Source organism: Chelonoidis abingdonii, chromosome 7 (assembly GCF_003597395.2).
Source record: "Chelonoidis abingdonii isolate Lonesome George chromosome 7, CheloAbing_2.0, whole genome shotgun sequence".
Taxonomy (NCBI): Eukaryota; Metazoa; Chordata; order Testudines; family Testudinidae; genus Chelonoidis; species Chelonoidis abingdonii.
In genome coordinates this window covers 81,640,181-81,664,036 of record NC_133775.1, presented here as the reverse complement: position 1 = coordinate 81,664,036, position 23,856 = coordinate 81,640,181, and the positions used below count along the sequence as shown (strand labels likewise).

Here is a 23,856-nt window from a genome sequence, read left to right as displayed (position 1 = left end):
GAAGGGGCACAATTCTAATTCCAATCTTTCTCTCTTGAATCTCTAAGAGTGAATTGTGACTGTTTTTTTGGCAGCACATGATTCATTTCACAATTCAAGCAACAGCTTGAATTAGGGATTTAGAGAGGCAAGATACAGAGTCAATTAAGTTATCAAAATTGCAAACAAATAAACTTGAGACCATTTCAGTCTGATCATGGACATTCTGTGAACACAAGGAGAAACTAAAGTGTGCCTAATGGATTATACATTATAATTATTCACCTAACTCTAGTTATCACCAAGCCAGGCTGAGCTCAAACTGGTGATCCAGAGGGTCAGAGTATAAGAACCTTTCAGTCCCTCCTAGATTTCCATCTTTAGTGTCCTAAAAGATACCCAAAAGCCAAAACCCACAGGTGATGAATTCATCTTCCCATGAGGTGCCCCTAAAAGTGAGAGTAGAAAAAGTAGGACAAGAAATACTTTGAACAAAATCTGCCTCAGTTATTTTTGCAATAAATATTGCAAAGATTTTTTTTTTAATAGCAGTTAAGTGGCACAACTAAACAGTTAAATATTTTAATCTATTTTTATTTAAACAAACACTCTTCCATGCCCCTTAGGAGGTCATGATTTTCATTCTTTTATGAGTATGTTTTAATAGGAAGCTCTCTTTAATCCCTTTTTAATGGCCATGGAGGTATCCCAATTTTACATTGTTGGCAATTAATTAGCAGAAGCAGAAACAATATTTAAACTGGAAAATAAGATTTGAGAACACCATCTGTGGGTGTTCTATGTAACAAGCAGGCCTGGCCCCCGAGTTATTGCTGGGAGACATTTACTCCTTGTACATTTTACTTAAAGGGAAAATGTCTAGGGTTTGAAGTTCTGAATTTAGCCTATGGTACAGTGGAGCCCTTGAGAATATCAGACTTTCTAGAGTCTTTGAGAGACTTTCCTATGATCTGAAATGAGAGAATTTGGAAAAAATAAAAAGGAGAAAGTAATCTGTCTACATGATGCTAATTGCTCTCTCATATAAACTGAGTATACAAACTTGTTGGCCTCTGCATTATCTACATCATAATAAAGATTCATTTTTTTTTAAAAAGCAACTTACAAAGAAATGCTAAGCAAGTCATGCAATGTTCGAAAATTATTTATACTTTCAACTGGTTGAATCTTCAGGAGGTGAGGCCTTTGATAGAGAGGTAAAATTCTGATCTTATGATTCCAGGTGGTTCCTTTAGCTATGATAGAAGACATTAATCTATACAAGTGGTGGTAATGTTGGGCCAATATAAAACTTGTTAAAGTTAGTGGAAAGAGTACCATCAACTTCAGTTGCCTTGGGATCAGGCCCTTCTGTGGTTTTTGGCAAAACCTTTTATGAATATTATTTGTAGATTTTTTTTGTGGCAGACATAGAAATTTACAATATTTTTTCAGTCAACTGAACAAACTTGGTAGAAACCATCTAAATGAGCCTTTGAAAAAATCAATTCTTAATCCTGAAATCTAGCCCTGTCTCGAAAGTCTTTCCCACTGGTGTTTTGACTATGTTGGATTTATGCTCCCACAAGTAGTTCTGGAACATTACTTGCACCACCAGAAGCCATTTCCTTTTTAAACTGAGAAAATAAAGCAAAATGAGGGAAGACTAATGCGATAATCTCTCTCTCTCACACATAGCCTCATTCATCACTTGAAATGCCATACTCTTTCATAGGGTGAGGCTGGGATGGTAGCAGTTCAGGTGCATAAGCAGTGGTATATGGAAGAGATATATTATGTCACAGATTAATTTTATATTTCTCTTTTTTCTTTATTACAAACTGTTAAAAGGGGCAGATTTTTCCCCGTTACTCTAGGCCAATGGAAAAATAATTATAATTCAAATGAGAAAGGCATATTTTAAAATTGTATTTGTATGTCCAAATGACTTCCAAAAGACATGGATCTAATATTGGATTTAGTGGCTCCAATCCAAAGCATCTGTGATCCAGAAAATACAAATAAATACTGCAGGAGAGTCATGGTAACCATAATGTTTATTTTCCATTGTCTTCTAAAACACATAACACAAAGCAAATTGACATGATCTAAGCAGACATTAAACCAAAATCTACCCACTTTTGTCTAAGTGAATATGCACAGTAATGCCTGAGCAGTCTAATTTCTGGAAAAAGCCACTTCAAGAAGCATCTTTTTACAATGCTGTGCCCTACTATTAAACATTCACTGATGAAGGATGAAAGGCTAACCTGTACATCAACAGCCAGACTGGGAAATTTGAAGATACAGTCCCTATTTAAGCAGCCATTACCACCTTGTTATGCAAGTCTCAGAAGGTAACAGGGTGGAGAAGCTGGGGGTCAACCAGGGATGGGACTATCTCAGTCACTGCATAATGTGACAGTACAGTTGCAGAGCAGCCACTGTCACCTTCCCAACACGGCCCCAATTGTCTGTCATTATGTAGGTCAATCAATGCACTTCCTCTGGGATGAAAAGCACTGAAAGGTTATCTCTTGGAAGGACATTGGGGTGACAGATGAGCCATTACTTCTTCTGTGGAACATACCTGGAGGGAGATGTTTGCCTGGGGACGGATTTTGGCCGATGGCAGCTCAACATAGGAATCCTTCCCAACAAAGTTGACAGTGATGAGTTTCTCGCACTTTTGGCCAGCGAAGCCAGCCAGGCAGCGGCAGACTGGTTCATGGTGCACTACAATGCACTGAGCCCCATTCTGGCATTCATAGTGGTCACAAGGACTCGTCTGTAGCAGAACCATTGGTGGGGAATTTTCACAGAAGAGTCCACTTTAAAGGAAAAAAAAGCACCTGTAATTATCACAACCCTTTAGCACTCTGGCAGCATTTCCAGGATCTGAGATTCAAACACCATATTGTATTGTGACTCCCTAAGTCTAATAAACCACATGGCATTGTGATTCCCAGCTGCTCACAGATATTTGGAGGAGGCCTCTTCAAATTACATGCATGCAAATAGGGTACCATTAGGCAAGGGACTCAGCCAAAGCTCCAGATCTGATTCTCACCTTCCCCTACACACGCACAGCCCCCTTTGAAACATTTCAGATTCAGACTTTGCAGCTTGAGCCTATCTCTATTTTTACAACAGCAGCCATGAGGCCAAAGCCCTGCTTTTAAATGTTTTAAAAGGTCTACTTGTTTGCTTTACAGTAGGGTTATGTCTATACTGCAATCCAAGGTAGACATGGATAGACATATCCATGCTAGAATGGCTAAAAAGAGTGGTAGAGGCTGTAGTGCGGGCTTCAGCATGAACTGGTGGTACAAGCAAGCTGAGTGTAGGGCGGTTCGGCCGGGTTCTGTTCCCTCCCGGGCAGCGGGGAACCACACGAGTCGCTACTTCAGTCAGGTGTGCTGGGGAACTAGCCTGGCTGTGCGGCAAACAGTCCGTAGCTCAGGCCCTCAGGCAGGGGCTGAACAAACAGTTCACTATGAGCAAGCCCAGGCCCTGGGTCAGGGCGGGGCAACAAACAGTCAGTGGCCCTGAGCAAACAGTTGAACAGCAAACCCCAGGCTCCAGGCTCCAAGCAGCCTGGGAGAGGGGGAGTCTGCCACCCATGAATTGGGTGGCAGGGGGATGCAGGCCCACCCACTCCACTGCTTCCCAGCCTGGGGCCCTAGAAGCAGCAGAAGACCTGCTGCTGTGTCAGTGGGGATCCTGGCCACAACACACTGACATTGACTTTGGCGGTGTTGCAGCCTGACTAGGGTCGGCTGTCCCCAGGCTACTTCCTACCTCCCCTTCTAGAGGTACCTGGGTCCGGATGGCGTCCTCCAAGGGGTCACACACCATGGGCTCCTCGGGGTAAATGGTGAGCGGCAAGCTTGGCAGCATCTCTGGGCTTGGGTTAGCATCAGACATTGGCTGGTCTGGCCAGTCCTCAGGTCGGCTGCCGATTGCCGTTGCCTCCCAAGCGGGAGCTACACCACAGGCATCTGGCCTTTCTGGTGGCTGTCTTCCAAGTGAGCTCTGGGGTCGGGCATTTATACTTCCTGGCCTGAGCCTTGACCTCTGAGGGGTGGGTGCAGGGTTCGCTGGCTCCTCTCACTTTGGCATCCAGAGAGTCTCGCCCCCCTTCAGGGTGGCGGGGAACCAGACCGCCTTGCTACACTGAGGACCCTCGGTATGTACCCATGTTGCTAGCCCAATGCTTACACTGCTGTGTCTACCGTGCTATTTTTAGCTGCACTAGTGTGGGTGAAGCTAGCATGGGTATGCCTACTTGAGCTGCAATCACACCCCAGACTGCAGTGTAGATATACTCTCTATGTATAAAGTGTAAAAAAAAAAAGAAGTGTGCTATCTCTAGCCATGTGACCAATTTCTGAAACTTATCAAGACTAAGGCACTGATACCATGTTATTTGCTGGGAAGTTTCCTAATGATGCTGCTTCTAGCAGCCACAGGAACATCAGATCCCTCTTAGGTGAGCTTCTGGTTATGTAAAGGACTGAAAAAATTCTGAGGACAGTAAGGTCTGCAATAATTAGAGGTGGCTGAAAACAGGAATGTCATATCTGAGCACTCATGAAAGCTGAGGTGGGGAGAGGAATATTTTGATCCAAAGCCATACTTTGTGTCTGACTTTATCTGTCTAATAGGCCAAATCTGTGCGCCAAAACAATGCACACGCACATGAACTTTGGATCTGATCTGGCCTTTGAGGCTTGGGCCCACATCTACAACCATAGCTATGGTTCAATTTCCTGTGTTGTTTCCCTGACTTCATTATGTCTGGAATTTGTTCCAAACTACTTGCTTTTCTCCAACAAGCTGGGACGATGAAACTTCATTGAAATATCAAAAACAATATTGTGGGGGTGGCGGGAAGGGAAGGGAAAGTGTAAAAAACTGCAGTGATCTTACAATGTAATTCTACTTGACAAACTAAACAGTTAAAAAGCAGATTGAACATTTCTACCCAGTATGCCCACTATGCTCAGAGCATCCATGAGCACTGCTAGGCTGCCACATTAAGCAGACAGTTTGTTAATCCCACTGAGACGCTCAAGCAGAAAAGCACATCAATGCACCTGCTGCATGCCCTGAAGTTCCTAATTACAGTAGCTTTCCAAAACCAACAAAACCTTTGTGCTAATGAATACAACATAAACTTCTGCGATCACTTGGAACCACTGGAGCTTGTGAATAACAAATGAAATGATGAAAAATCTTTGCTCAGTGCACAGAGAATGCAAACAGAACTTTGCTGTTATGTATGCTCAGTGCTCAGAGATGCTTCACGTTCCAACCACAGTCTCAATCCCCTTTTTGATAAGAGAGTTATGGAAGACATATGCATACACACTAAATGCTAGAATACCCAGTACAGTTCTGGAAAATTAAAAGCCAACCATTCCTGCTGGGAATTTCCTGCTCTGCAGGGAAATTCCACCGAATAACAGTTCTTATTAAAAAAACAAAACAAAACTCCCTTCCTGTAAGGAGATGAAACCTCCAGGCTCCACGACTATATATGGAAAGCATCCCCCACTGAAGTTAGAATACAATCTTAATCCCTTTACCAAGCAGTACTACTAGGAGTGCAATGGTTGTTAGCAAATAGGACAGCTGTTATGTATTCTATAGAAACTTCAGCTCAGCCATGAATTTACTTTTGTTGAGATAGAAGTTAGTAAAGAAATTTGGGTTATGGCATCCTCTACTCTTCATTGTTGATTTCCTCATGGGTAATTTACCAGAGAAAGGAAATAGTTAACATCTCACTCAACAGGTGGCATGAGTGCAAAACACTCTAATATTTCACTGCAGTGATAGAATGATGTTGGACTTAAATCTAGTGATGTTTCAGTAGGCAGCCAACTGGGCCATCTTGATACCGTACAATAGAGGTATTTGTATCTGAGGAAATGTGAAAGGGTCAAGTTTTGACGTCTATTGAAGCTGATATTACTCTGGATTTACACCATATTTGAGAGCAGAATTTGGCCCAGTATTTTACAAACAGAAGAGTAAGTAAAGTACAAACGTTGATTACATTTTGAATTCTTCACTTGAACCTGCTTCTGCAGCACTCCTGCTTTCACAGCCAGTAGAAGGATATCCCTGGTTTGGGGGAAATGCAGATGCAAGAGGGAACGTCCGCTTTCCTTTTTCTTTCTTACAGTTAGTTTTCTGTCCTTTTCTTTGGGCAATTAAGCTTGAAAGAATAAGCCAGTGGCTAAGGGCTGGAAGGAGTAAGCAGCTGAGCTCTACCTACTTCAGGAGGCAGCCAGTGGGACCTAATGATCTCACGACCCCCATCCACACAGTTTATACAAACAGTCTGCTAAGTTTGAGTTGTACCACAATAATCCTCTTGTTAACTCTCCCCCAAATCCAGAGCCTGGCCCTGTACATGGCGGCGTCATTACCGCAGCAGGAATCTATTACATAGAACTGCGAGGTGGGAGTGGGGAAAGAGGTGACAAAATACTGTTCAGCAGGCCTGGCCTTCAGTACTCAGGCTGCCTCCGCCTACTTTACAACATGTATCACCCCTGGGATTGCTCTGGTCCAAGGCTAGCATGACACAAAATCCAAATATACTGATGTGGCTAAACACTCTTTCTTCCTTGTCAGCCACCATCATCTCACTGGGCTTTCCAGAATAAATTGCATTTCAACACTTCTCTTATTGTATTACCAAATGCTTCCCTCATCTGCCACACAAACGCAGCCACATTACACAGCCAGACTCCACATGTGCACAAAAGTACTGCCTCAGAGCGAATGCTCTTCTCTTAGGGAACAGTGCTGGGGAGAGCAGTAGTTAATTAGGAATCTGTCTCTTTCCCATTGCTTGGAGCTGATGCATTGTGCTTTCGGGGGGGTCACAGAGACAGTATTTAGCCCAGGCTAAGGGGAACATTGCTTTTGGAGCCCTCTGTCTGTCTACCCAGACTGCATAGTTTTGCAGAGGGACTGGACAACCTATTAATATGTTTTCCCATTTAAACAAAAAAGTGTCCTCAAAACTGTAGTCTAGGAAGCAGCGCTGCTGGGCAAACACAAACCACCACTTATTTATATTTTGCTCCTGAGGAGTATACTGAGCATGTTGCTAGCATAGCATTATGTTCAATTCATCAGCGGAAACAAGGGTGGCCCGCTAGAATTTTCTGAAGTGGGAAGTCCTCCCCAGGGAAATTGTTCTCTTCCCAAAACTTGGTTCAGTCTGGTGCATGCCAAAGACAAATATGCACTTTAAAACATTCCTGATGAGTAGCAGGCTAAAAAGTTCTCTCTGGCAAGTGTGAGTTAGTTGTATCCTGAGAAGGGGTGTCACTCCATCTGAGGCAAGGAACCCAATCTTCAATTGGGTAGCAGAGTTTTTCCATGAGCTCTAGTTACTCCCCACAAGCCCCATTCCAATTACTCTACCGGGCAATACACCCCTTACATTTTCTACAGTGGAGTTATTTGGGGTCCAGTCTCCAAGAAGGTAAGGGAACAAAAAGAGTAACAGTGTTGTCAGAAGCTAATCTAGATACACAAAGGAGCACTGCTAACATGTCAGCTTGCTTGCCAATTTAACCCAGCTGCTACAGTAGCTCAGACCCATGGATGACAAGGCTTCACTGATTATTAGTACTCTTGTCAGTTGCAGCCAGGGAACTGGAGGACTAATCAAAGCAGATTCTAACAGTAGCCTCTACAACTGCGAGCCAGATACTAGAATGGACAAGTTCAGTTACAGAGACAAAGTGGGCGAGGTAATATCTTTTATTGGACCAACTTATTGGACCAACTTCTATTGGTGAGAGAGAGAAGCTTTTGAGCTACACAGAGCATTTCCTCAGCTCTGGAAAAAGTATTCAGAGTGTCCCAGCTAAATCCAAGTTTGATATTACCTCACCCATCTTGTCTCTCTACTATCCTGGGACTGACATGGCTACATCAACACTGCATACAACAATGGAACATGTACAGTTAGGGCAGTCTCCTGGTTTCATTGTGTGCCAGATTGTCATCTCAAATCAGGACTCTTGTGATTGGCTGGTGAATGCTCTAACAGGGCAGTTGGAAGTGAATCTCTAGCTGGGGCCAATTCAGTGGGAAGTACCACTGCTGTCAGCTGAAATGGAATCTTTAAATGTCTTAGGTTGTCCCACAGATTAATGGTAGTACTAGTATCTCAGCGCTGATTCCTTGTTTAGCCTAGTGTCAGCTGTTCTGTTTTGTCTCAGAGAAATAATTCAGGTAGAAGCCTGTATATTTTCATGTGAATTTAGGAAAATCACCTGGCCCATACCAGCCTCCACTAACAAAGGGGAAGTGCTACAGGAAGCTGTTTTGCCTGTGGTCAGTGTCTCGCTCAAAGATTTCTAAAGCATTCTAATGCCCAAATCTCCACATGAATCACTGGGTAATTTACTCCCTGCAATCACATCCCATTTACTGGCTCTCTCAGTGAGCTGTAGCTGTTCAGCTACTAGCATCAAAAAGTTACACTACACACAAGTGTTTGTCAGGGGCTTTTTGTATATTCAACAATTGGAAGTCAAAGTCTGCCCCTTCTTGTCCAAGCTGCCTGAGTCTACAGGGCTATATAATCCTTGTTTATTTGAATCATACTGTGGAATTTTCTGCAGTGAAATATCACAAGGGGGAGCTCTGAAACAGCCACACACTGGAGAAAAACACCAGCATGGTTTATGTAAAGCGCAGCAGAGCTAATATATGTTTCCCCTCTGAAGCAACATTTAGCAGAACAACACTGCTGTTCCATGGATTGCTAAAGGGAACATTTGACAAGTCAGATTTTGCCCAATAGGGTTTCATGAACTGTAGAAACAGAGTTCATCCACAGGGTAAACAAATCATACTGTGGACAGAAGACACATAGAAAACATTTCAGGAAGAAAAGCACATCAAGTATTTGAAAATCACCCTAAGTAATAAGCTACCTTAAAGTACTTCACATACAGTAACTATAAATTAGCAATTAATAGCTCACACCATAATGAAATGACTGATGTGAATGCACACTTCTAATTCCTACTGGATGGAATCAGAGGTCCTAGACTGCTATAGCTAATGGTGATTGTCCCTTGTTCAAATATGCTTCCTCAGCAGAGGAATATGGGTTTTAACCCCATGATTACTGTCCCATCCATGTGACCATGATGTACAGCACAGTCATAACCACAAAGCTGTTAGGGAACCATGCATTTATTACAATAGTATAGACACAACTATTGACTGATTATTCTGTACACTCACTGAAATGCTTTCTGATATTTAGCCAAACATGTCTGTGCTCAGTTTCATCTCATACCTCCTTAGTTATCTTTCCTAGGCCCCCCTCAAACCTTCTCTCCCTCTGTCAGTATTTAAACATTTGCAAAGTTATCCTATCCTCTTAGTAGTTTGATGTCTGTGTCATGTTTGATGTCTGTGCAAAGGCACAGGAGGTGATTTTGTATGCCTGCACATCACAGATCTGAACTCTGTCTCTCAACATGTTTGCAATTACAATCTCAACAAAAAAAGTCACACTCCCATTCAGAGCTGTGCACTTTGAAACTACAAAAGGCCAGAAGTGTGAAAAGAATAATGAGCAGATAGTTTTTGTTAGCAGAATTTTAATGATCCTTATGAAAAAGATCAGATACAGTTCTGGATGGACAGTGAGAGTGGAATAACTCCAAGAGCTTAAGGCAAATTCAGTCTCCACCGCCCATTCAGCCCATAATCCTCTTCTGAGACTGCTGGGATGTGAGGCAGTCAGTGATCGTTGTGATACGGTGATGTGAATACCACTAGGATCTGAGCTGAAACCACCAAACTCATTTCAAAACAAGTTGTCAGTAGAGCTCGAATCTACATTTCAAGGTAATTTATAAGAACTATATGGAAAATATCAGAAGCTGATTTCTAAGACAGTCCTTCCTCACAGTGATTTATTCACTGCATGGAATCGTAGGAATTTAGAATCAAAGCTTGCGGGTGGTGGTTTAGTCAAGGCCAATGGACTGAGGAGCAGGAGATTTGGGTTCTAAAATCCTGGCTCTGCTATTCATTTGCAATGTGAATATAAGGAATTCCCTTAAGCTCTCTGTGTCATTTCCTCCTCTGTAAAATGAGGCTAATGCTGCCTACCCGCTTCATCCTATGGCTGAAAAGTGCTGTATCAGGGCTAATCATTAGAGCTGTATAGAAAATGGTAAAGCCATTTCATGGTGGCTTTTGATATTTGGAAATCCGGTTTCATTCTGATTTGGAACAACAGCCAAAGATTTGAAATTCTGCACAAAAGGGAAGGGAGCCCCAGCTCAGGGACAGGCTGCATATGGGCTGTTCTAGAGCTATGGGTCCTGGGCACTCTAGAGTCCCCAGCTCAGGGGCAGTCCACCTGCTGAGTTGTGGAGGACCTAGGATACTAGAAGCCCCACTTTGTGACAGACCACTAGGTGAACTGCAGAGGAGCCTGAGTGCTTAGGAGCTGGGTTTCTCAGGCTCTTGGACTGCCAAACAGCTGGAAGCCTGAAAGTTCAGGCTGCCAAGAAGCTGGGCAGGTGAGCTTGCAGGAAATCAGAGAAGTTTCCATCAGAACTCTGCCTGGGTTCCGTTGCAATGGGGTCGAAATTGAAATATCTCCATGAAACATTTCATTTTTGACTCATTTACATATATAGGAAAATGTTCTATCATAGAATTTCCAGCCAACTCTATTCAGTATATGATCCTTGGTGTGATTTTTTGAAGACATAGTCTCAAATGCTTGTTAGTACCTCCCTCTTGAGCATCAACGGAGAGACATTCCTTAAAACACAGAACAGATCACCACTCTAGCTGGGGTCTCCTAGAATCACCACCATCTGATAACTAGCTTGAGTTGGATTTGAATAGGCAGTGTAGAAGCGCATGAGTCTGCAGTCCAAATCCTTGAATATGCTAACAAATAGCAAGGCTATTCAGTGATTAAAATTCTACCAAGAAAATGTCTATCTCGTACCCTCTCTAGCTCAAGTATTGATGTAGTCACCAGGGCAGTTAAGCAGGGAACGGAACATGATGGAAAAGGTTTGCCTAAGAAATTCAGGGGTTTCTCTTATATTTGTAAGATTTGGTCCTGTGAAATTGCTGCTTATTTTGCTGTAAATACAATGTCAGTTCAATAGGAGGCTGACTGATTTGCAGTAAAAATACTTGTTGAGGAAAAAAAGAATAAGGATGAAATAGAAGAATAAAAACACTGCTTTGCACAGAATAGAGTTTATAAATGCTCATGCAATTTTTGTTTTGTCCAGGCTGATCTTTTCAGGTATTTCTCTCTCTCTGTTTCAAATACAGAAAAGATTCAGTTGGAAGGAAGCCAGCATCTAACCTCAGGCACTCATTAGTGAATCCATTTGGAGAAGCACTCTCATCTCACTCTAATCAGACAGCAAGATTTTTAGAAGTCTGATATATCGGCAGCTGTCGAATTGGAGACTAGAAATGCACATGCTGACTTGTGCAGAGTTCGTCCACCAACAGACACAGAACATTCAGACCCTATCTTTTGAGGGCTGGATCTGCTGTGGGTGAGACGGTATACATATCTCAGCTGAAAAGGCCAGACCTCTACTTGACCTAACATCCCAGTTGTTTCTCTGATGGAACTTGCATGTTCTCTAGTGAGATGTGCACAGGGCATGGAGCCAGGATCTCATGAGGTCTCATTACAGCTCTGTGTAACAGAAAAGACATTTCTACAAACAGGTGAAGTTTCACAAACAACTTATTTGGTAACAAAACATGGAAAACTGTAAAACTCGGCATACCACACAATCCAGTTTTCACAGGAAAATTTTACAACAACAGTATCAAGAGAAATCCCTGACATTTTCTGTTCTAAGTATTTTACTCACCTGCTCATAGACTCATAAACTCATAAGTCAGAAGGGACCAATATGATCATCTAGTCTGACCTCCTGCACAAAGCAGGCCACAGAACCCTACCCATCCACTTCTATAACAATAATGTCCAGTTTGTACCCATTTGTTCTTGTGTCTACATTGGTACTAAGCTTAAATAATTCCTCTCCCTCCCTAATATTAATCCCCTGATATATTTATAAAGAGCAAGCATATCCCCCCAGCAGCCTTCTTTTGGCTAGGCTAAACAAGCCAAGCTCTTTGAGTCTCCTTTCATAAGGCAGGTTTTCCATTCCTCGGATCATCCTAGTAGCCCGTCTCTGAACCTGTTCCAGTTTGAATTCATCCTTCTTAAACATGGGAGACCAGAACTGCACACAGTATTCCAGATGAGGTCTCACCAGTGCCTTATATAACGGTACTAACACCTCCTTATCTTTGCTGGAAATACCTCGCCTGATGCATCCTAAAACTGCATTTAGCTTTTTTAACGGCCATATCATTGGCGGCTCATAGTCATCCTGTGATCAACCAATACTCCAAGGTCCTTCTCCTCCTCTGTTGTTTCCAACTGATGTGTCCCCAATGTATATCTAAAATTCTTATTATTAATCCCTAAGTGCATGACCTTGCACTTTTCACTATTAAATTTCATCCTATTACTATTACTCCAGTTTACAAGGTCATCCAGATCTTCCTGTATGATATCCCGGTCCTTCTCTGTGTTAGCAATACCCCCAGCTTTGTGTCATCCGCAAACTTTATTAGCACATTCCCGCTTTTTGTGCCAAGGTCAGTAATAAAAAGGTTAAATAAGATTGGTCCCAAAACTGATCCTTGAGGAACTCCACTAGTAACCTCCTTCCAGCCTGACAGTTCACCCTTCAGTACGACCCGTTGGAGTCTCCCCTTTAACCAGTTCCTTATCCACCTTACAATTTTCATATTGATCCCCATCTTTTCCAATTTAACTAATAATTCCCCATGTGGAACCGTGTCAAATGCCTTACTGAAATCGAGGTAAATTAGATCTACTGCATTTCCTTTGTCTAAATAATCTGTCACCTTCTCAAGAAGGAGATCAGGTTGGTTTGGCACGATCTACCTTTAGTAAACCATGTTGTAATTTGTCCCAATTACCATTGACCTCAATGTCCTTAACTACTTTCTCCTTCAAAATTTTTTCCAAGACCTTACATACTACAGATGTCAAACTAACAGGCCTATAGTTACTCGGATCACTTTTTTTCCCTTTCTTGAAAATAGGAACTATGTTAGCAATTCTCCAGTCGTACGGTACAACCCCTGAGTTTACCGATTCATTAAAAATTCTTGCTAATGGGCTTGCAATTTCATGCGCCAGTTCCTTTAATATTCTTGGATGAAGATTGTCTGGGCCTCCGATTTTGTCCCATTAAGCTGTTCAAGTTTGGCTTCTACCTCAGATGTGGTAATATCTACCTCCATATCCTCATTCCCATTTTGTCATCCTTCCATCATCCCTAAGCTCCTCATTAGCCTTATTAAAGACTGAGGCAAAGTACTTATTTAGATATTGGGCCATGCCTAGGTTATCCTTAACTCCATTCCATCCTCAGTGTTTAGCGGTCCCACTTCTTCTTTTTTTGTTTTCTTCTTATTTATATGGCTATAGAACCTTTTACTATTGGTTTTAATTCCCTTTGCAAGGTCCACTCTACATGGCTTTTAGCCTTCCTCACTTTATCCCTACATGTTCTGACCTCACTAAGGTAGCTTCCCTTGCTAATCCCACCTCTCTTCCACTCCTTGTAGGCTTTCTGCTTTTTCTTAATCACCTCTCTGAGATGCTTGCTCATCCAGCTTGGTCTACAACTCCTGCCTATGGTTTTTTCCCCTTTCTTGGGATGCAGGCTTCTGATAGTTTCTGCAGCTGCGACTTAAAGTAATTCCAGGCCTCCTCCGCATTTAGATCCACAAGTTCTTCAGTCCAATCCACTTCCCTAACTAATTTCCTTAATTCTTTAAAGTTAGCCCTTTTGAAGTCAAAAACCCTAGTCCCAGATCTATTTTGTTTTTATCCTTCCATCTAGTTTGAACTGAATTAGCTCATGATCACTCGAACCAAGGTTGTCCCCTACAACCATTTCTTCTATGAGGTCCTCACTGCTCACCAAAACCAAATCTAAAATGGCATCCCCTCTTGTTGGTTCTTCAACTACTTGGTGAAGAAATCCATCAGCTATCACATCCAGAAAAATCTGAGCCCTATTATTCTTGCTAGCACTTGTCCTCCAGTCTATATCTGGGAAGTTAAAGTCTCCCATGATCACACATTCCCTTAGTGTTTACTTCATTAAAAACATTAAAGAGGTCTCTATCCATATCCAAATCAGATCCCGGCGGTCTGTAGCACACCCCAAGCACTATCTCAGGGGAGGCTCTAGTAGCTTTCTTTCCCAGTGTGATTTTTGCCCAGACAGACTCTGTCTTATCCATTCCATCACTTCTTATTTCTTTACAGTTAACCTCATCATTGATGTACAATGCTACTCCACCACCTTTGCCTTTATTTCTGTCTTTCCTAAACAGCACATAGCCTTCAATACCTGTACTCCAGTCATGACTACTATTCCACCATGTTTCTGTTATCCCTATAATATCCGGTTTCACTTCCTGCACCAGTAGCTCCAGTTCCTCCATTTTGTTACCTAGGCTCCTCGCATTAGTGTACAGACATTTTAATTTTTGCCGTTTGGCTTCACTGACATTCTTTACCCTGTTAGGCACAGACATTCTACCACCAGCATATCACCTGTTAGACTGGTATCTACACTACCCTTCCTCCTTATGTCAATTCTTCTGTCCACGGCTGTATCCCCTCTTACTTTGTTTACTTCCCTCTCAAGGTTAAATTCTGGCGTGGAGATCTCCTGGACATCTCCCAACCATCTCCCCCAAATTCCTAGTTTAAAGCTCTCTTAATCAGTTGGGCGAGCCTCCATCCTAGAAGTCTATTTCCCTCCTTACTCAGGTGAAGTCCATCCCGAGAGAACAGTCTTCTGTCCATAAATGCTTCCCAATGACCGTACATCCCAAAGCCCTCCTTATAGCACCACTGCCTGAGCCATCTGTTGATCGCCATAATCTTGTCACACCTTTGTTGCCCTTCTCTAGGAACAGGCAGAATCCACTGAAGATCACCTGAGCCTCGATTTCCTTAAGCGTCTTCCCCAGTCTGGCATAGTCTCCTTGATACATTCCAGCGAGAATCTAGCCGTATCATTTCGTTCCCACATGAAGGACAATCAACGGATTCTTTCCCTCTCCCGTTAGGATCCTTTTCAGCCTCAGGTCCACATCCTGTATCTTAGCACCCGGCAGACAGCACACCCTTCTGTTCTCCCGATCAGCTCTAGTTACAGGCCTGTCTATTCTTCTCAGTAAGGAGTCCCAATCACGGTCTATCCCCTGCACCCACTGGCTGCAAGTCTTCTCGATTCCTATTCACCCTTGCAATCCTCCTGGGGCTTATATTTGGTGTTGCTTCCATTGATTCCTCCCCTCCTTCTGCAGGACTAGCGGCCCTTCTCTTTTTCCTTGCCCTCTCTCCTTCAGCGACCTCCTGCTGTGCCCCTTCTTCATTTTCCAACTCTGCAAACCTGTTCCTGAGTTCTATTTCTCCTTCACTAGCCCGTCTTTTCCTCTGCCTGGTTCTCTTAGTCACATGCTTCCACCGTCCACTTTCCTCACTCAGCAGTCTCTCCTCAGAATTCTTTGGTCCTCCTTCCATCTGCACGTCTGAGCTTATCCCTTCAGCCCCCTCGTGTCTGTGTTCCATCATCTGATCAAACTCCTGCTCTGTGGATGTGTGTGTCAGCAAGCACAAGTATTTTGTGTGTGGCTATTAAACTACACAGAGATATAATAAAAAAAGTACATGGAGTTGTCTTCAAAGCATGATACTAATCATCCAAGTGACAACTTCACTCTCCTCTTTCCCTGCCTTATAATCACTTTCTGTTGTTTTGACTTAATGTAGAACTGATCCTACAATCCTACTGATCCTACCCACTTCCTGGTGCAATAATTACTAATGTGCACTGTTCCACGGATTTCAAAGGGACAGCTCACAGTGTTAAGAGTGGTGCTGGTTACCAGGTGTCTGCAGAACTGACTCCTTACATTGCAAATTCTTTGAGTAGGGAATAAGTCTTTATAGGGTATGTGAAGAGCCATATCTCTAGTGCCAGACACATGCACAGAGTGTATATGGGCCTGATTCTGATCTCACTGTCACCAGCGAGAATCAGGAGTCTATGGAGTTCCACAGACATAAGCAAGATGAGATGTAGAAAAGAAATCACTCCTGGATTTTATATGCCAAGCTTTTTCTCCATATGAATTTTATGGACAGTTTACAGAATCTTCTAAAATGAGAATGGAACAGAATGAGTTAGGCCACTATAAGAGTCTGTATACAGAAAAGCCAAAGGATTGTTTTTGTTTTAAATGAAGGATACAGGCATTACCCTCACAAGCAGGTTTTCCATTTCCCCCTGTTTATTGGGGTAAAGTACAGGTTTCCTAGTAAGTGTGTTTACCCCTCCCACCTGCTTAGGTGTTTGCAGATTTCCATCACAGTAAGCTTCTTTCTATCATCCCCTTTCCTAGAAAGGCCAGATAATATAGGAGCTCTACAGCTGTTAGAGCAAGTGACAACAGGAACTCTAGCTCTCTCACTGGATGTGTAAGCACAACCCTTTATCTGCTCTAGTACGCCACAGCGTGGAGAGCCACCACCTCAGAGTGACATTTCATCCTCCTGTACACGTTTTTCAGCTTCTCTGCCACTTTGCCCCACTTCCATAGCCCACATGTTGGTGGCAAGTTGGGCTTGATGCGATTCCTCTTAGCTGACAGCACTGCTGTGCCTCTGTCAGAGGGGTCGCTGCAGAGTGATACAAAGCAGTCTCATTTACTGGCTGAGTGGATAGCTCCTCTCCTACCCCTCCAAGCTCTCCTCATTGCTGCTGGCCCAACGCTGAGATCTAGGTCGCTCACATACTAACAGAGTATTGGACAATATGCCGGGCCCTGAGATCTTTTCTGTTTTCCAAGTAAGGAGAGAATACTTGAGTATCTGGCCCCAGCCCATCTGCAAGATTAAGAGCACTGAGCCACCAGTTCACACAGTAAATTATGGATAAATACCACATCTAGATGCTAGTTTGAGCAGTTGTAGGAAGAGACCAGATATTATGCAGAGAGTACACACAGTTTGAATGATGAGCACAACTCTCTGCTTACCTGAACCCTTGGGGGCAGACACAGGTGTAGCCATTGACTGCATCTATGCAAACTGCACCATGGCGACATTTGTGGCTCACACAATCATCATCGTCGGTTTCACAGTGTTTGCCACTGTAGCCAGGTAGGCACTCACATCTGAAACACAAGGAAGATCACCATCAGTAGGCTGCGTCCCTAGCATCCATCGTGATAACACACACAGGTCAACGTCCGATTTGATCAAGGTATATGGTTCATGGTATAAGAATGGCAGAGGTAACACTCTTAGAACAGTCAAAGAAAGAGCTAAACATTAACTTTCAGAACTGCTTGAGCTCCTTTAACTGCTGATGTTACACATCTTAGGGCATCAAAGCAAATACTATACCATATAATTTCTCTTTTCCAAGTTGCTAAAGAGTGGCACTGCATGGTCATGCACAAGCTTTCTTTTGATATATGAGATAGCTAAGTTCATTTGGCTAAGCTTATAAAAGCGTTTGACATGTTACTGACTCAACATTTAGAAGGACTCTGCTTTCCACTTTTAACAGCATCTACTCAGCTGAGTCCCAGCAGGAATGCTGAGCACAGAGGTGACATACAGGAGTGTCATTTTGGAAGCCTGCCTGGGAGATCCCAGGCAATGGAGGCCAGACACATTGCAGAGGTAGTACAGTCCATGCAAGAATGGGAAAAGAGGATCCTAATCATTTCTCTTTTATGATTTGAGCTTCATTCATAGCAGCCACTAGGGACAGAGAGATCTTCAGCCTTCAGACAAAAGAGAATGTGCACACAAATCATAAATGAAATCATGTAAATGACTTTGAAAAGCAAAAGCAAATTTAAAGGAGGTGATCATCAGTTTTTAGTCCACCACCTGTTTGCTTTTTCACGGCAGATACTCTAAGGGCGCAGTAACAACAGAATGTTTCCAAATCACACCTCCTGCTGCAATACTGATGCAATGCCACTTTCCTGCCATTAGGTGGCAACTCGCTCCTAGAATGAAATTATATGGGATGCAACCAAAAGTGCAAGCGTCGGCTTTTTTATTATTATTTTTTATTACAGTTGTTAAGTTTGTTGTGTTAAGGTTGTGTCAGCATTTCCATTATAAACCCTATTTTCAGAGGTTTGTAACTTGACCATAAAAATGTGCTCTAGGCTGAAATTTGGCATCCAAGGTCTCAGGCCAGGAACAGACCTTTTTGGAAAGTTGAGCAGACTCTTTCTAGCCTGTGGACACTAAATTTTAGTCTGGCTTGAAGGCATTTTAGTCCATAAACCACATTTCACTTCTCCCAGCTGGATTTTATTCCACAGCTGGAAAATAATAAGAATATCGCTGAAACCAAAACAAAGGAGGAGCCCCAATTATCTCTTAATGTGCATGTGTATTTTACAACACACAGGTTTGTATCTCCCTGAATTCTGGATTACCCCACTTGGAGTGGCTACGATCACAGCTTTCACACTCTTAAGGGCAAAAGTAACCTCCTTTCCTAGCTGCAAGGTTCCTTTGGAATGGGTGCAGCTCCACTGGGGATATAGGTAGGTTCTGTAGGGGCATGTATTCCATGTGGCATAAAGCCCCGACCCACATGAGTTCTGTGGGGACATATGCAGGGGCAGGAAGGATTGAGGGATAGGCAAGCCAAGGGAGGTGGCACCTGAGGATCCACTGCTATGCAGATACCCCTGTCCTGTTCTCTCCTGCCCCAGAGGGGGTTTGGAGGGCCAAGTGCATTATAAGATGTTACTTCAGATATTAGGCTGAAATCTCTGCAGAGAGACTCCATAATCCTGGGTGAGGAGGGGGAAGGGGAAGGGATGAGAGGAATGGTAGAAGAAGGATTTCTCTACTCCCTGGACAATTACTGGGTGCTGAGTTTAAGATTTGTTCCTTGATGAGAACTTGTATGTGATTAATTATCACTTAGTGTTTGCCCATCAGGGAATTATGGGCCCACTCTTGACGCAGTGCCAAGCACGGTCTGTTCCCATTGAGGGCAATGGAGTTGAGGGCACTCAACACTTTGCAGGAGTGGCCACTTATGATGGGGTGTCCGTCCCACACAAGGCCTGAAGGGGTTAAGGTGGCTAGATGAGCCACTTGAAGGAGGAGCCAGGGAGTAACAAGGGTTAATTAAAGAGGAAGTGCAGCTGGCCAGGAACAGGAGGGGCCTACTTAAAGCCCAGTAGCTGAGAGTAGAAGAGGCTACAGAGAGAGAGGTGGCAGTCACTGTCAGGGTGAGAGAAGGCAAGGTAGGAAGTAGCCCAACGATACAGCAATATGGTTCTGGACTGTGCAGCCCTCAACTGCTTGTTGAAGGGTCCCTGGGTGGGAACCCAGTGTAGAGGGCAGGCCTGGGTTCCCCTACCAGCCACTAGGTAGTGGCGTTGTTAAGGGGCAGTGAAAGATGGCCTGGGGCAGTGGGTCCCAAGAAACTTTGAGAACACAAAGTTTTCCCCGCCCCAGGAAGGGGAAACTACAGTGATCTGGCCAGAGGGCCAAGCCACAAAGCGGGAACAATTGAGTCCCAAGAGAGTGAGACACAGCGAGTGTGACAGAGTGCAACCACAGGAAGGGGCACCAGCCTCGCAGTGCTAATCCTCAGACATGGCCAGAAGGAGGCGCTGCAGCAGAGAGTGGAGCACCCTGTGACATCCCTATATATGATTCTCCTCTCTCTTTTAGGCATTTGTAAGTATTAATAATATTGACTCTTACATGGCACGTTTTATCCTTAGACGTGGTTGGTAAAGCAGCCAGCACCATAGTATCTAGCCTTCTATAGCATCTGTAACATACCTAGCACTTACTGCAGCTGGGTAAAATGACACACATCAGTCTGAAACCAAAATAATCTTATCTGAGAAAGCAATGTGAGTGACTGAAAAAGTAGCTACTAGAACAGAATCTAATAACTTAGATTCTGCAATTGTGGCAGCCCTTAGGGGCCAGAAAGAAGTAGGGCATGGGGTGGTTGAGGTTCGAAGATCTGATGCTGTGCAGATCCACCAACTTCCTTCTCCACCCTCAGTGTGGTAGGGGTCCTGGTAACGGCCATACGTAGGCACTCTTTAGTTGACATTCTACCTCTTGATGTCTTAATGGCATGCAATACATCTTGGTGGCTATAGGAACAGCATGAATAATGTAGAGTTGGAGATGATAAAACAAAACCCAAGACCATTCCTTCCCCAAACTCTGTAAGAGCTGAACAAAGTTTTTCAGCAATGTTTCTGTCACATCTGCAAACAAATAACATTCATCTAAAGACTTTGTGGGGGGAAATGCAACATTTAATCCTGTTGTTTTTTATTGATCCCTGTTGTCCTAATATAAAGTGATGTAATAATGAATGATGTGCAGTTCCTTACTCAGAACTGCCATGTATCACTTTTATGATGTGTATTGGCCATCACGGTAATGATGGAACCACCACTTTTCTCTGCAGGGCTGCATTAAATCAGTGTTCCATGCTGTCAGGTAGTAATTCCATGCTTCGGAATAATAAAGCATATTTATATTGTGCTCTAACAGAGCCACAGTGAGTGGAAAAACATGCTTCTTCCCTGAAGTTATTTTTTAAAGGCATTTCATTGCATTAGCTAATTTTTTGGTCTGGGATACAGAAAGCTGGCCTTTTAATAATCACAGCACAATAAAGATCTGGAGGCTAGAAGTGAAGAAAGCCACCTGCAATTCTAGCTCAAGGAAAAAAAAGAAAAGAAAAAACAGCAAAGAAGCCAGTGCAGCCAAAAGCACATACAAATATGTCAGTTTGCTTCCTACGCTGAGATTTGGCCGTGCCCTTTAGAAGCACAGAATTCTTTTCCAATCTGAAATTTCTGTTATTTTGCAGGTTTTTTTTGTTGTTTTTTTTTAACTTTGTCACCTCTAGGCTGGATAATTTGGCGCTATCCCACCAAGCACTTGATGCACCCTTTCAACCTGAGCAGCTAGTCAAATTTCAGGCCCCTGGGAACATTCCAATTGTTTGTTTACAAGGCATGTACAAAGCCCTGCTTCTCTGAACACAAGAGGAACCAAGAATAAAAGGAGCAGTTTCTTAGCTTACAGCCCCCAGTCTCTTTAGCTAACACCAGACTCAAAAGCTCACTCTCTCTAGTTTTTTCCAGTCATACTGTCTTTTGCTCTTTTCTTCCCTCTCTCAGTTTGTGTGTATTCTGCCTTCTCTCTCTCTCACCTCCTCCCTCACAAACCCACCTCACTAACAATATAAGCAAAACCCCTCTGCCCGCACCTGGGTGAGTTCACAACTCCCTTTTATCTTAAGTGGGGGACTTCTGATTAACCCATCCTGACAGAGAATTTGAAGGGCTCGTTCGCAGCCTGCCTCAAAGAAGTTTGTGATCAAAGCAGTCAGCAGTATCCCTCTAATGACACCGAGCACTTTGAGTTAATTTATAAATGTTCAGTTTTGGAACCTTTCAGAGAATTTGAACCATGCACAGGAAATGACATGCTACCTCTGTCTTGTAACATGCTGCAACTAATGGATTAGTCAAATAATGGATTAGCTGAATGAGGATGTCTGAAGCAACCTCAGGTAGTTGCAGGTATCATTGTACTACTCAGAGGAGGTTACTTCAGGAACTGTCCTAAATCATTTAACAGTTTCCTTGCCTTCAGGAGTTGGAAGAGGCTCTTTCCCAAAGTCCTTCACCTGTCAACAAGCCATATGACCCTGCATGGGATGTCTGGTTAGCAGAGAATAGCGTGCATTCAGCTGTCTGAAAGACCCAGTGCTATAGGAACATATGTTTGTAGTGTGGCTACCTGACAATTTTGTTCTGACTCCCTTTAACTGTCCTGAAATTCATGAGCCTCATTTATTATTTTTTAGTAAGCAGAAGCATGTTAGATGCTTCATAGGACACTGCCCCTTCCCACAACACGTGCTAAGTTAGACACTGATAACAGTGAAGCCAAGATTGCTACTGCAGCATATATACCTCCTTCCCCTGCTCCAGTTTGGAATGGGCAAATGCCCTGCTCTGTGGCCTCTCCATTTTCTTTCTGATCTCCCCAATTCTAATGGCAAAATCAAAGAGCAACCAGGAAGGAAGTAAGGTGGCTATGTTGTCAGCTTTGGCTGGGCATGCAAGCTGGCTTCAGCTTCCCCATATGCTTTCTTGAAATCTCCCCACCTCCTCACTCTTTCTCATGTTATAGTATGTGGGGTGTTTTCCCATAACTCCCACAGCTGAGCTCCATTTTTGAACGTTTGGTGTGACTTATCCTATTAACAGCACAGTACTCTTGGGGGAATTCTGTGCCACTGGCTTTCTGATGGGGAAGCAAAGGGAAGCCACAAAAGCAGTCATGCGACCCTCCCAAGCAGTATGTTTTGGGTGACCAGGGCTGCCTACAGAGAGGTAAATCTCTGTGGGTCAGGAGGCAGGACTGGGGAAGACCCAGCAGGTGGCTCCTACCCTGCTCATCTGCTAGTCCCTGATGGGCTGGGGAGAATGGGACTTTCTCTTCCCTTGTACAGCATCCGGGGCTGGATCAGATACACCCCCCAGATTTCTCCCCCCAGCTGCAGGAAGCTCTGCAAACTCCCCTCTTTGCCTGCTTCCTGCACCCAGCGCTCCTCAGCTTCAGGGGGAGGGATCCCTGTACAGGGAGCTGCACCCCCATTCACCTAACCCCCGTGCATCCAGACTCCCTCAGACCAAGACCCTCCTGCCAAGACTCACCCCCCCAGCACTCAGAACCCCCCCGATGAGCCCCACTCCCACTGCACCTGGACCACCTCAATGAGCCACCCGCACCCGGATCCCCACTCCCCCAGCATCTGGATCCCCAACCCACTGAGCCTCACTTCCCCAGCATCTGGCTCCTCCACTGAGTCCCCCGCACTCAGACCTCCCTGCTGAGTTCTATCTCCCACTACACTCAGACACCCTCCCCCACTGAGCCCCAACCACCTTCACTTGGACCTCTCTTCAGAGTCCCATTACCATTGCACCTTGCGCTGTGTCAGGATTGGGTGCAGCCTCATCACTGAGTCAGTGTCCTGGCGGCGGGGAGGAAGAAGGGGGGAGTTGCACGGTGATCTCCCACCTCTGTGCAGCCAGTGGCCTGTGCTCCCCAATGCCATGCTGGAGCCTCCACATTTATTTGACAAAATTTGCAGAATTTTGAAATATTGTGCGCAGAATTTTGAATTTTTTTGGCACAGAATGCTCTCAGGAGTAGCATAGTAAGTAGAAGCGCTCACTCTTGCTAACTTCTTCTGGAAGCCTATCTTTGCCAATGATGAATGTTAGTACTAGACACATCTCAAGCACCTTCCATCCAGGATTCTCCAGATGTTTTATAGACATTAAGCTTTACTTTACCTCTGGGATGTAGGTCAGTATCACTCCCATTAAGCTAAAGAGGTGCAGAGAGAGGAAATGACTTGCCCAAGGTTCCTCAGGAAGTCTATAGCAGAGCTGGGAACCGAATCCGGATCCCCTGATTCCCAGCCTTGTGCTTTAGACACACAAGACCAGCCTTTCCCTCTTGATTTAAATGTGATTTTTAAAAAACTGACTGAGTGCCAGAGGAGAATTACAATGGGATTTTTTAATGCATGAAGTGAGCCTTGTTATAGGAGTTGCGTGTCACTGGGGAGTGTCAGACAGATCTCT

The 23,856-nt window shown here is 43.8% G+C and overlaps 1 protein-coding gene across 1 annotated transcript in view; it reads right to left on the bottom strand.

The window, feature by feature from the left end:
* Positions 1 to 23,856, bottom strand: part of SLIT3 (slit guidance ligand 3) — an 811,806-nt gene that overhangs the window by 33,826 nt on the left and 754,124 nt on the right. The window contains exons 30-31 of the mRNA XM_075068072.1: positions 17,200 to 17,337; positions 2,570 to 2,810 (exon numbers count right to left, since the gene is read on the bottom strand). Of these exons, the coding sequence (XP_074924173.1) occupies positions 2,570 to 2,810; positions 17,200 to 17,337 (379 nt within the window). The remainder of the gene's footprint in view (positions 1 to 2,569; positions 2,811 to 17,199; positions 17,338 to 23,856) is intronic.